The sequence below is a fragment of the Cydia pomonella genome, chromosome 23, assembly GCF_033807575.1.
Source record: "Cydia pomonella isolate Wapato2018A chromosome 23, ilCydPomo1, whole genome shotgun sequence".
NCBI classification, from domain to species: Eukaryota; Metazoa; Arthropoda; class Insecta; order Lepidoptera; family Tortricidae; genus Cydia; species Cydia pomonella.
The window spans coordinates 11,910,394-11,923,610 of record NC_084725.1 but is presented as its reverse complement, the minus strand read 5'-3'; the positions used below and the strand labels follow the sequence as shown (position 1 = coordinate 11,923,610).

General features: G+C 37.6%; 2 protein-coding genes across 2 annotated transcripts; both read left to right on the top strand.

Moving 5' to 3' along the window:
* The first annotated feature begins 611 nt into the window (after window positions 1-611).
* LOC133530636 (zinc finger protein 525-like) lies at window positions 612-6,599 on the top strand. Its single transcript, XM_061868644.1, has 3 exons — window positions 612-1,575; window positions 2,827-3,159; window positions 5,541-6,599. The coding sequence occupies exons 1-3, from the start codon at window positions 1,503-1,505 to the stop codon at window positions 6,182-6,184; spliced, it is 1,050 nt and encodes a 349-aa protein (XP_061724628.1). The 5' UTR covers window positions 612-1,502; the 3' UTR covers window positions 6,185-6,599.
* A 4,109-nt stretch (window positions 6,600-10,708) lies between these two features.
* Window positions 10,709-11,798, top strand: LOC133530803 (uncharacterized). The gene is made up of 2 exons (XM_061868868.1): window positions 10,709-10,937; window positions 11,211-11,798. The coding sequence occupies exons 1-2, from the start codon at window positions 10,812-10,814 to the stop codon at window positions 11,796-11,798; spliced, it is 714 nt and encodes a 237-aa protein (XP_061724852.1). The 5' UTR covers window positions 10,709-10,811.
* The last annotated feature ends 1,419 nt before the right edge of the window (window positions 11,799-13,217 follow it).

Below are 13,217 nucleotides of genomic sequence, written 5' to 3'. Positions count from 1 at the left end.
CATACATGAACGCAATGATAAGGACGACAATATTTTATTTTATTTTAGTCTATGGAAAACCAACAGCGCTATAAATATCTAGAACTTCCCATAGAATTACAGAGCCAATTACAGGTTCTCAGTTATAGAAATATAATAAATTATAAAAAAGTTTTTGCCCTTTTTTTTATATAGTTGTCTCAGTTTTTTTACCCCCGTAAAGTAAGTATATCACGACACGCCTTGTACCAAGTGCATTAATGATATGAGTAACAACGATTACGTAGTACACCCACTACATTGAATGTGCGGATTACAGAAATTTAATTGAGCAGTTAATTCACATAATTATGATTTGTTAATACACAATCGTATTATTATCAGTTTTAATAAATGCCCGCATGACAGTAATACACTATATAAGTTACTCTATGGTTTACACTATGTGACAGTGTTGCTCTCTGGCGGTAGAACATTGCAGTAATACTTCCTATTACTAAAAATATTCAATGTTTGATATTTTTGCATACGATCCATTTTTAGGGTTCCGTAGTCAGCTAGGAACCCTTATAGTTTCGCCATGTCCGAGGCTTTGCTCCGTGGTCGTTAGTGCTAGAAAGCTGAAATTTGGCATAGATATTTAGATTTGCATTTTTAGATTTTATTGTACGACTTTGTCGGATTTATTGATTTATATATCCATGCCAAATTTCAGCTTTCTAGCACTAACGACCACGGAGCAAAGCCTCGGACAGACAGACAGACGGACATGGCGAAACTATAAGGGTTCCTAGTTGACTACGGAACCCCAAAAAGGTCTTTGAGAAAGTGTGATTCGATTTTTTTATATGATTATTATAGTGTTGTATTTTCTTGCTATGAAAGCCCGTTTTAAGTACCCTAATCAAGCCCTTATGGTCTCTAAACGTATGGGATTATTGCGGCATTTGATGGATCTATTAAATTCATTGCTCCTACCCAAAGAATATAATACTCACTAGGAGCTCCTACCTACTTAGCCGACAATTATTGAAAATCGAATGCCATTTGTTGCAACGTTTGTAGAAGCCTTAACACTTTTTGAACCGCCCTAAACTAGAAATTGTAAGTGATGTGTGTACCGGAACGTGAAACCATCTAGACCATAGATGACAGGTGACAGACTGACACTACTGACAGTCATACGTTTAATATCGAAGATATTGAAATATGGGCTAAAACAATGAGAAAATAAATACAATTTATAGGTTTATCTGTGAACGAACTGTAATCAAAATAATAAATATCTTAACGTGTTATTTTTCTATTAATTAATAGCTAGTTACGTACTTGACTTGTGTCAACTTGGGTCAACAAATTTTTGTTTCTCTCATTAATTTGTTAAGTAGTTAAGTGCCTTTGTTTTTGTGAAACTAAATGGGCACAGAGCATCAGTACAGTGGACTCCTGATCGTGAAGATATCGGTGTTTATCCCCTGACTTGCAGTGGCGAGTTTCATCAACTCGTCTATCGTCAGATAGAAATGGAAGTGTGGGTTAAAGTTAAAGAGGAGCCCTCGTGGGACGCCGAGCTAGGATCCGATTACGACTGCCACGGTGAGTGTATGAGATGTAGTAGGAGTTAATAGAATAGGTAAAGTTGCCAAAATATAATTAAAAATTACACAGGTCAATACAACATTTATCATGACATGAGAAATGCATAGCAACATTTAATAATACAATAACCAACACCTGGGTAAACATTATATGTGACATTCCACATGTAAAGGTACTTTACTGCGGTTAGCACTTATGCTAGTATTAATGACGGTTCAATACTAATATGGTGATATGTGATGTAAGTGGGTGAGTCAACTTTTTTTGTTTTGTTATCCTGTCCCGTTGTCCAAGGGACAACAGTGGCACAGTTTGTTTGAAGAGACGTTGTATGCCGTTCGATTAACATGCTTAGTAGGGCGCCCATTATGGACATTGGTTATAACGACCACAAAAACGCAAGTTTGATACATTTAAGTACCATAAAATCAGTATTTCAATGAACTTTTGTCCCCTGGACAACTAATCGTAACCATGGCAACGAGTGACGCTAAAAAGTTGATTCTCCCAAGTACCACAAGGTGTCTCTACCCATGGGAGGTCACGTATTATAATAATAATAATAAATAATATGGAATAATATTTACAACATCAATAAATTGCTCTGATAATTAGATTAAGATAATTATATGTAATACTGTCTTACTATTCATAAGTGCTTGTTGCTAGGCCTACATGAATAAAGTATATTTGAATTGAATTGAATTGAATTAATCTTTATCTACATCGATATCATAACTTCTCTATAATATATTCAGAAACGATAAAACAATGGCCTATATTTAACAAACCTGTATCTGTCATTGCATCTTTTAATTTTAGTACTTTGTCGATAAGTGATACCTTAATTAAATCCAAATTTAGAACATCTCTGAGAAACTAACAAGGAAAGGTACCCAACTGTCCGGTTCCGATTTGATTTATATTTATATATGTTATAGAGTAGTCTAAAATAATAGACACATTTTTTTTTAGCTGCCCAAACTCAACCTATTGGGAGAAATTGTCCTCCAAAGTGCTAAAAAATGACGAAATATTCTAACTACTATAAAAAGTGATGCTCAAGCAACTTGCTAGTTAATGGCTGGTTTGAGAGCAGGAAAAAATAATGATGTGTTTTGTCATTTTATGGTTAAAACTAATTCAATAACATCTAACTCGTCAAATGTTTGCAATCATCCAAACAATACCTAAAATGTTTGCAGTCATCCAAACAACACCAATAACCTTTTGTTGGTTGGTTGGCAGGGCATGTCGCAGAGACTGGGCAGTCTTCAGACACTATGCCTGTTGTGAAAAAAGAAGCTCTAAATACAACGGAAGAATATCAGAATATTTTAGAAACAGCCATTGATGATCTTGAGAAAACTATACATATAAAGGTAGAAGAATTGGAAGAAGAAAATGTAGACAAGAAGGAAGCTCCAGATTTCGAGCATACTCTAAATACGAAGAAAATAGCACAGAATGTGAAGACAGAGGCCTCACCGAACGAGGAGCTGTATGCGGACGGTGTGGTCAAGGACGAGCTTGTGCTGAGCCCGGAAACAGTGCAGATGCCCCATAAAGTGTGGCTGAGTGGTAAGTCATGCCTGGCTTTGTTTCTGTGCTTTATTCAGTTACACTTAGTACCATTTTACTAACTAACCAAAAAATTCACAGTCTCAGACTCAGTCTTCGTCACATTACAGAAACCTCATCCACCTCAGGTTTTGTCAAACAGAATGTCTATTTACACATCTGTGAAAAATTCAACTGTCTATCACGGTTCATGAGATACAGCCTGGTGACAGACGCATGGAAAGACGGACAGCGGAGTCTTAGTAATAGGGTCCCGTTTTACCCTTTGGGTACGGAACCCTAATACTAATCATTATTACTTAACCCAATATGTAAATTCACAGCACTAGACTACTTTATTAATACAGTGATTAAAATATTAGTTTACATTGTTTTTTCCACGAAATATATATATATATATATATATTTTTTTTTTTTATTGGTCTGCAATCTGTGCACAGAGTGAGTAGCATGGATACAAAGTTTTCCTTGACAATCGACCTCTATTTCAAATTCTCTTTGATTGTGACTCAGGACCTTCTGACACATGGACATATATGCCGTTAAAGGAAATTACGCACTCATTTTAAAACTACATGCTGATAATACGCCATATTTCTACCACCTTTGGCCACCTTTCTATGTGGTGCTGGAGCGCGGCCATATTTCTACCACCTCTGGCCACCTTTCCACGTGGTGCTGGAGCGCAGCCATATTTCTACCACCTTTGGCCACCTTTCCTCGTGGTGCTGTAGCGCAGCTGCATAATGATGACATATCACAAATCAAAACCCTTTACACGTTACTTTGAAATAAATTGAATAATCAGTTTTACATTGATTTAAATCGATATTTCACGATTTTACAAGCTTTTACACATTATTTACTAAAACTCTTGACTTTAGCCATTTCGCTGAAAAAATCGCGTGTGTACTCTAGATCTTTCACAGCCTACTCAGTTAAGCTGTGGAATGATCTACCAGTGGATGCAAGGAAATCGCAATCTGTTGCCTCACTCAAAGAGAAGTTGAAAAAGTTGTGGTTATTAGACTCCTGATATTAGAACTGAGTACTTTTTATAGCATTTATATATCTATATATATATATTATATGTTTATGTATGCATATATTTATTTATAATATGTATCTTATACATATATAGATTGAAGTATTGAAGGTTGTTTCTGGTGTTGCAGGTGTCCATGGGCGGCGGTAATCGCTTACCATCAGGTGATCTGTCTGCTCGTTTGCCTCTTCTACCATAAAAAAAAAATATATATATATATGTATTCATACTACGGGTTTTCTACTATTTATTTTATTTTATTATTATTGATTGCTCTCGTCCTACTTTTATGTGAATCCATTATTCATTGCTACTGTTAATATTGATTTGTCTTTCACCTGTTAGTGTTTGATCCATTCGCATTTTCTCAAAGGTTAGCTGGAAGAGATCCCTTTTAGGGATAAGTTCGCCTTAGTACATTTTTTTTTGTTTTGTCTGTTTTATGTTAACCTGTTTATGTGCAATATAGTGTCATACATACATACATGCATAAAACGCGATCTAATCGCGTATAATTAAGTTTTAATTTTAGAACTTGGTTGAAAAACCAAACATGGTGGGGGTGTCCAGTTGTGTTGACCGAGTAACAACCCTAGTGTGCAATACGACAAAGTGCGGATAGTTCGAAAAATGCTCAGCTAGAAGATCTTGATGTCAAACTTAGTTACTTCTCAAGATCACGGGGACAACGCCGTCCGCGAAACGTCGGAGGCAATTTTTCCCTTTAAAACTTAACTTTACGCGATTATTCCGATTTTGGCCAAATTCATGATAAAACGTTTCTCATGATGTCAACCCCTATGCTTAATTGTATAATTTGAGACTAATTCAAACAAAAATATTACTTTGATAATCCGCGAAAAGACGTAAGTATGTATGTATACTTTATTGTACATAGAAATAAAAACACGAATAACATAGTTACAGAGTAAATTAAATACAACAAAGGCGAACTTATCCCTGTATGGGATCTCTTCCAGTTAACCTTTGAGGAAATGAGTAAAACAGAAGTAACGGTGAATGAATGACAAACACAAACAAAAGTGTACAATCACTGAAATTAATGAAATGCACGTTTTGAATACACATTGATACAAATATACATAGATAGAAAAAATAACCATAAAATAATGCATATATATATATATATATATATATATATATATATATATATATATATAATGTAACATAAATAAAAATAAATAATTATTAAGTAAGTAGTAAAGGTTTTTCGTAAGTGCTAGTCAATCAGTGATAAAATACCTACTTGCGTATTTTTACATGCAATTAATGTTTCATTAATTTGATGCTATAAGGTTTGGGTTATTTGTTTCAGAAGAACACAGTCTGCTTGTTCGCGAGCTGGACACCGCGGAGCAACACAGATATGAGTGTGACATTTGCGGCAAAGTATATCAACGAAAACATTTCCTGGTCCGCCATATAAAGATGCACTCGAAATTTAATAAGGGTTACCCATGTAATATATGTATAAAAGTGTTCTCAAAACGGAGTGCTTTAAACAGACATGAACTATCACACACTGGCGCAAAAAACTTTTCATGTGAGACGTGTAATAAAAAGTTTACACAAAAAGGTCATTTAAATGATCATAAACTCACACACACGGGAGAGAGACCTTACGCCTGCAATATGTGTTCAATGCAGTTCAAAAGATCAACTCATTTAATTGTACATAAACGATCACATACTGGGGAGACACCGTACTCCTGTGAATTTTGCGAAAAGAAGTTTAGAAGTTCGGGAGGTTTAGTGTCGCACAGACGCATCCACACCGGGGAAAAAGCGCAATATGCCTGCGACATATGCAACAAAACGTTTTCTAGCAACCGGGACCTGACGAGGCACCAACGAGTACATACGGGGGAAAAACCTTTTGTTTGTGAAATATGTAAAAAGGCTTATAAGCAAGATGCTCACTTAAAAACACATTTAAAAACACATACTGGTGATTCGTGAAAAAATCACACTTATGTATTGGTACAAAATGGAGTTAATGGCATTAACTAGTTTAAAAAAACATCAAATAACTCACAGTAAAGAAAAGCCTTTCTTTGTGAAGTGTACAACAAGTGGTTTCAGACACTCGGCTCTTTACGGGCACATCAGCGAATACACAGTTGGGAGCAACCTTACTGCTGTAAGATATGCAGAAAACAATTTTGGGTATTTGAATGTGCTCAAGAAGAATACCAAACTGATTCATGCAGGAGATGAGTTGGTGATGCTGAAAATGAGTGTTTTGCTCTTGGGCCAAAAAGGGCCTATGGCCCGGCAAGTTGCGACGATCGTCGCAAGCAAAGGTGCTTGATAGTGATTATTTTTATTTTATTTGGAAAACAAAGTGGAAAATAATCAAGTCTGTTTGATTATATTCTCGTTTGCTTTTATTTACGTCCCAATTTAGCCCTTAACGATTATTTAATATTTATTTTGCATTATTTAATAGGCGAGTCCACACAGAGCGAGCATACGCGCGAGGCAAAGTTTTCTATGAGTCGACCGGGGGCAGGGAAAACTATCGCCCCGCCACCCTAAGAATGTTTTTTTTTTAAGACATTCCTACACAAATTGACTAAGTCCCACGGTAAGCTCAAGAAGGCTTGTGTTGTGGGTACTCAGACAGCGATGTGTATAATATACAAATACTTAAATACATAAAAAACATCCATGACTCAGGAACAAATATCCGTGCTCATCACACAAATAAATGCCCCTACCGGGATTCGAACCCAGGACCATCGGCTTTATAGGCAGGGTCACTACCCACCAGTAGCGGCGCGTGGAAATATAATATAATAATAATAATAATAATCTTCTATTAAAAAGAAATACCGAACGAAGAAGAACTTCACTTGTGAAAACGATATCATTTACCACTACCACTAGTTACGCAGTGCCACCTAAATTATAATGTTCAATAATGTAAACAAATATGACAGATTTTGTTAGCATTTGATTTGACATATAACATAACATATTTACGAAGGCTACTCGTATTTTCACAGTATTAATAATTATCATATATTTTAACTAGAAATTTATATAAATAAAAGACTTAAGTGTATAAACTGTTGATAATATCATGATTGTCCTAAAATATTGCGAGATTATGAAGTAATGAAGGTATAAGGAAGGTATTTGCAATTTCTATCATACTCCACTTTATTTTAGCTGCCAAAGTCTGGGCACTTTACATCTCTTCTACTATCTTTATTAGGTACATATTATATAACGCACTTTGTGCTTGCGGTATTTGTTATTAGTAAACATAAGTAATTCATTGTTTAAACTATACCTATTAAACTTAATTAAAATAACCGGCGATATGAATTGGACCTTATAGCTAAATCAATAAAGGATTTAAACTGTTACTGGGTTTCGAAACTAGATAATTAAATATAAATTAAAATATCAGTACCGATCTCAACGGTGATTTTGGTGTGACATAACAATTTGATTAGTCTATTTGCACGGTATAGTCGTGCAAAAAATAAATTTAAAAATGTCCGATTTAAAGTGGTCTACTCCATTGCTGAGACAGGTAAGTATTTTTAACAAGCTTTTATTTATATTGTCGTGTTAGTATTGGAAGCTAAATGTATCCCACTTCCCTATTTCCGATTGAGCTGAAAATTTGTACACATATGTAAGTCGGGTGACAATGTAATATTATGGTGCCATCGAGCTGATCTGATGATGGAGACAGGAGGTGGCTGTAGGAACTCTGTGATGAAACAACACAACCTAATTGTGTTTGTGGTTTTTAGAATTGTCTCGATGAGTATTAGTTGTCTGTGCTAAAAAAGTACAGTCAGCGATAAAAACTTGTACCGAAAATGATATTTTTATTAAAAAACTTGTTTTTCTTCTTGTACACACATGCGTGATACGTGTAGAAATTAAATAAAATGAAACTAAAGGCGAATCATATTGGCAACGCCAGTTGACTTGTCACAACAATTGCATTTATTTTTAAATAAATATTTCTGTCTTAAAATAGTTTTTTTTTCTAAGAACTAATAAAATAAGCATCGAAAATATGAAAATGAATAAAACAAAACGTATGTAGTAAATTTAAATTTGAACGATAACATTAAACGTGTTTAAAAGCGGTTGGCCAAAATTACAAGACGACGGATTCATCTTTTTAGGGTTCCGTACCAAAAAGGTACAAAAGGAACCCTTATGGTCCGACTCTGTCCGTCCGTCCGACTGTCTGTCATGTCGCTAAATATCTCGAGAATCACTTAAGCTATCGATTTGAGACTTGGAATAGTTATGAACAATGTTAACCTAGACATATTGAAAGTATTATTTTTTATATTATTTTTAATAATAAGTACGGAAATAAGTACGGAATAAGCACGGAAAATGCCAAATGTGAAAAGGGGGCAATATTTCAAAGTCTAGTGACTATGTCAAGTGTGGTATCATTTGAAAGAGCTCAAATTGATCATTATAAAACAATTTATTTTTATTTTTTTAGTTGTGTAAAGTTTTTAAAGCAGCCTTAACTTTTTTAAACTTTGTCGGTGGCAAACAAGCACACGGCCCGCCTGGTGGTAAGTGGTTACCGTAGCCTATGGACGCCTGCAACTCCAGAGGTGTTACATACGCGTTGCTGACTAAAACACCCCCACGCCCTGGTTGAGCTCTGGAAACCTTACCGGCAGGAACACAACACTATGAGTAGGGTTTAGTGTTATTTGGCTGCGGTTTTCTATAAGGTGAAGATACTTCCCCAGGTGGGCTCTGCTAGATCTTGAATGACTTTTGCGATATAAAGTATAAGTGATTTCATCATTAATATGAAATTTCTATGAAAATATGACGTTTATAATGATACTCCTACACTTTGTCGACCGGCTTGGCCTAGTGGGCAGTGACCGTGCCTACGAAGCTGATGGTCCCGGGTTCAAATCCTGGTAAGGGCATGTATTCGTGTGATGAGCATGGATATTTGTTCCTGAGTCATGGGTGTTTTCTATGTATTTAAGTATTTATAAATATTTATATATTATATATGTCGTTGTCTAAGTACTCTCAACACAAGCCTTATTGAGCTTACTGTGGGACTTAGTCAATTTGTGTAATAATGTCCTATAATATTTATTTATTTGTTTTATTAATGCGGTGCAGAGTTAGCTTGGACGGACTTTACTGTTATGCAAACATTTCTTTCAATGCAAACGACTCGCACGAGTCGCACGATTTCAAACTGTATTCTTATTGAAAATTGAAATAAAATATAAACGAAAAAAAAGTACCCAAGAAGAGACAGAAGAAACAGCCTCTCACGTGGTGCTGGAATACAGCGGAGTGACTCCATACAGGGCTAAACATCTCGGATCTCCGAGAGACCTCCCCGAGGTCCTACTCAACATTAAAGGTTTGATAGGATTCCTCGAGGAGCTGGGCTGGCAGGACTAGCCCACCCCCAACATATCACGCAAAATAGGCGCAAGTCGTCGAGTTGCGGAAAATCGCCCGAATAGAATACAGAATACAAGTACCCAAGGCTTCCAGTGTCCAAAGCTGGAATCGAATTAGGGTTCTCTGCAATCGCGTCAGATGCCTAAAACCGCTCGGCCACCTGGGACACAGTGGCATGGGTCGAATTTTTCCCTCGTATATGCAATTTCCTCGTAGTATTGTATTCTTATTGTCGTCAGTGCCTGGTGACGGCGGCAGTCAGTATCAATATGATCGGTTACGGCTGTGGCTTCGGCTTCCCCGGGATCCTGCTGCCGCAGCTGGAGCTGCCAGGATCTCTCATCAACGTCTCCAAGAATCAGGAGTCTTGGCTAGGTACATTGTTGTTAGTGCTTGGTGACGGCGGCAGTCAGTATCAACATGACCGGCTACGGCTGTGGGGCTTCCTCAGGATACTGGAGCAGCCAGGGTCTCTCATTAGCGGGAGCATAACAGAATAAATTATAGTACAGTCGCCATCAGATGTATCAGAGCGGCCAAGGCGCTCACAAATATCTGAACACGCCTCTATTGTCAAAGCGTTAGCGCATATTTTTGAGCACCTCGGCCGCTCCGATATATCTGATGGCGACTGTATTACCGTACAGAAATGACAATTCCTACAAAATCGAAGTTTGACAGCGATTCAGGGACGAATCATGTTGTCTCTTTGTAATGTATGGCACTATCCCTTTCTGGTGTTTAGGGTTGTCAAAATTCAAGTACTTAATTATCTTTTCTGTGGTTGCGCACGTAAAGGGATGTCAAGTTGTGCCAACCTTAATAATTGCTCGGAGCAATTCTGAGCCGAGAGCGCCAGAAACGTCGAGTGTCACCCCACTGCCATACTCGTAGAAATTAACGCGGCGAACGATGATCGCTATGTAGTAGGCTTTAATAAAAAAATAGGCGTTTTTGCCGTATTTTCGTTACTTAAATAATACATTTCTAAATAAATATTGTGTTAAACTTCTCCAAAAATGTGTACAGCGTTACGTATATTTTTATAACTAAGTTTTTTTAATACTTTGTACAGCTTCGGTGTTTTCCGCGTTACGTATAAAAAACTAAGTTTTTTATACTTTTTACAGCTTCAGTCGGGTCAATCCCAATGATCTTCGGCAACTTCCTGGTGCCAGTAGTCATGTCACGTGCTGGACGGAAGGTGGCTCTCTATGCTGTGACCTTGATTCTCATGCTGGGCTGGTTCGTCGTCATTCTGGCCACCAGCTATGAGGTAGTTTCTTATCACTCCCTTTCAATATGCGCAAATGTTTTTTTAGACTTTTGCATGCGAATTTAAAATAACGTTTCATAATTAGTAGATGATGATTGTTACTTACCTACTTTCGATTTTCGTCACGGGGATAAGGTGAAACATTGTGTATTTCGCTTAGCAGGAAAGTCTAGTAAACGTCCCTCAACATTCAACACTTTTTAGAAAATGATTCATGAATAACAACTATTCGTACTTACAAATCACTATATTTATGTCGTTTATCCTTTTCAGCTGCTTCTATTAGGAATGATGATCCAAGGCTTCTCGTTCGGCATGTTCATGCCGCTCCGCTCCGTGTACATCGGCGAGTGCTCCAGCCCACGCTACCGCGGCGGGTTCCTCACGTCCTCAGTCCTCGCCCAGATCTTTGGCATCCTATTCGTCCATTTCACCGGATCCCTCATCAGTTACCAGTTAACGGCTCTCTGCTGCATATCCTTCGCTTTAATCAGTATAATCTTGACATTATACTCGCCAGAATCTCCGAGCTGGCTTGCAACAAAGGGTCAGTATGAGAGATGCAGAGAGAATTTCATATGGCTAAGAGGGGACGATGAAATACCTGAGCTGGAGAAAATGATAGAAACTGTAAATCTTTTGGAGACGCAAGAGAGTACTCGAAACACATTAAGAGATATGATCGCAGTAGTAAAGAAGAAAGAATTCTTCAAACCAATTTTGCTATTATTTGCCTTGTATATTGTCAATGCAACTTATGTGGGAGACCGTACCCGATGCAACTTACGCAGCCTACCGTACGCATATCGCATCATCGGCAGCCAATCAGCGGCGATATCACGTCATCTACAGCCCCTGTGATTGGCCCAGGATGTTGCCACGGAGGAACCGAGCCCCACTCCACGCATTCGCTATTCGCCTCATTAATAGACGCACGCATACGTGCCTTTTTTAATACATAATTACTTTATTCTGTTTTTTTTTACCAAATGTACTAGTTGGTTATTAAAAGTATTTAAAACTAAAGGCGTCGTTACATTATTGCTGCTGAACCCGCTCCAAGAGGCTATGACCTGAACCTTAGCCAGATCCACGCGCGACATAAAGTTTGGACCTTCGACCTCGGATGCAACCAGCAACGTGGCTACAAAGGATACTTGGCAAGAGTAACGCAATCGGCAAAGATAGCAGCTACTCAGTGCTTTGGTGAGGCGAACCAATCAAGAATAGCGACCCTGTCTCATTTCAGTTGTGATATACGTGTTCATATTTTAATTCCAGTGGTTGTAACGTGGCGTCTTTGTGATCTGCCTACACGCAAAAGGTCGCCAGGCCGGCAGCTGCATCGTTAGCAGTTGCAGGGAGCTTAGTACCTAATCCGGATAACTGTAAGTACCTCGCTTCTTACATCCTACCGACATGGCGGAAGAAAAGTTGTTGAAAGATCTTATTAAAAAGAGAGGTTCTGTTAAAGGTAGACTCACAAAATTCATTAAATATATAGAAACGTTCGACCAAGGTTTATCCATTAATCAAATGGCCGAAGTTAGGCTCCGCACTCAAGGCGCTACGGGTTTATACACCGAATTTAATAATATTCAGTCAAAAATTGAAGATGTTCTTCCCGAAACCGAACTGGACGCTCAACTCGACGCGCGAGACGAGTTTGAAGCCGAATATTATAGTATAATGGCCCAAGCTGAGAAATTGGTAAAGGACGAGGTTAAAATCGAATCCGAAAAGTCCGCGATTGCATTAAAATCGGTGAAATTACCTACCATTTCTTTGCCTAGCTTTGACGGTTCTCATGAACACTGGATTACCTTTCGAGATACATTTTCGTCGTTAGTACACAACTCGCGAGAAATTTCAGACATTCAAAAATTTCACTATCTCAAATCGTCACTTACGGGAAGCGCGCAGTTAGTTATAGACTCACTTGAATTTTCAACCGACAATTACAATATCGCATGGGAGTTGTTATTGAATAGGTATAATAATAGCCGCTTACTTGTTCATAATCATGTAAAGGCCTTATTTTCAATGCAAACGCTGCAAAAAGAATCACCGGTGTTGCTAAGGAAACTTATAGATAACGTGTTAAAAAATATACGCGCTCTTAAAGCCCTAAAGGAGCCTGTAAACTCGTGGGACACTTTACTTATTTATATGATCGTTTCTAAATTAGATTCCACCACTGAGCGAGAGTGGGAGCAGCATAAAGGTTCTTTGTCGGCCGATTCAAGCGAGTCAAAATTAACTATTGACGATTTATTAACA

What these genes read in the sequence shown, in the direction of transcription:
- LOC133530636 (XM_061868644.1), top strand. Translation starts at nt 1,503, where the DNA reads ATGGAAGTGTGGGTTAAAGTTAAAGAGGAGCCCTCGTGGGACGCCGAG. An exon ending in ATCCGATTACGACTGCCACG is followed by an intron (nt 1,576 to 2,826) that starts GTGAGTGTATGA and finishes GTTGGTTGGCAG; the next exon opens with GGCATGTCGCAGAGACTGGG. An exon ending in CCATAAAGTGTGGCTGAGTG is followed by an intron (nt 3,160 to 5,540) that starts GTAAGTCATGCC and finishes TATTTGTTTCAG; the next exon opens with AAGAACACAGTCTGCTTGTT.
- LOC133530803 (XM_061868868.1), top strand. Translation starts at nt 10,812, where the DNA reads ATGATCTTCGGCAACTTCCTGGTGCCAGTAGTCATGTCACGTGCTGGA. An exon ending in TTCTGGCCACCAGCTATGAG is followed by an intron (nt 10,938 to 11,210) that starts GTAGTTTCTTAT and finishes TATCCTTTTCAG; the next exon opens with CTGCTTCTATTAGGAATGAT.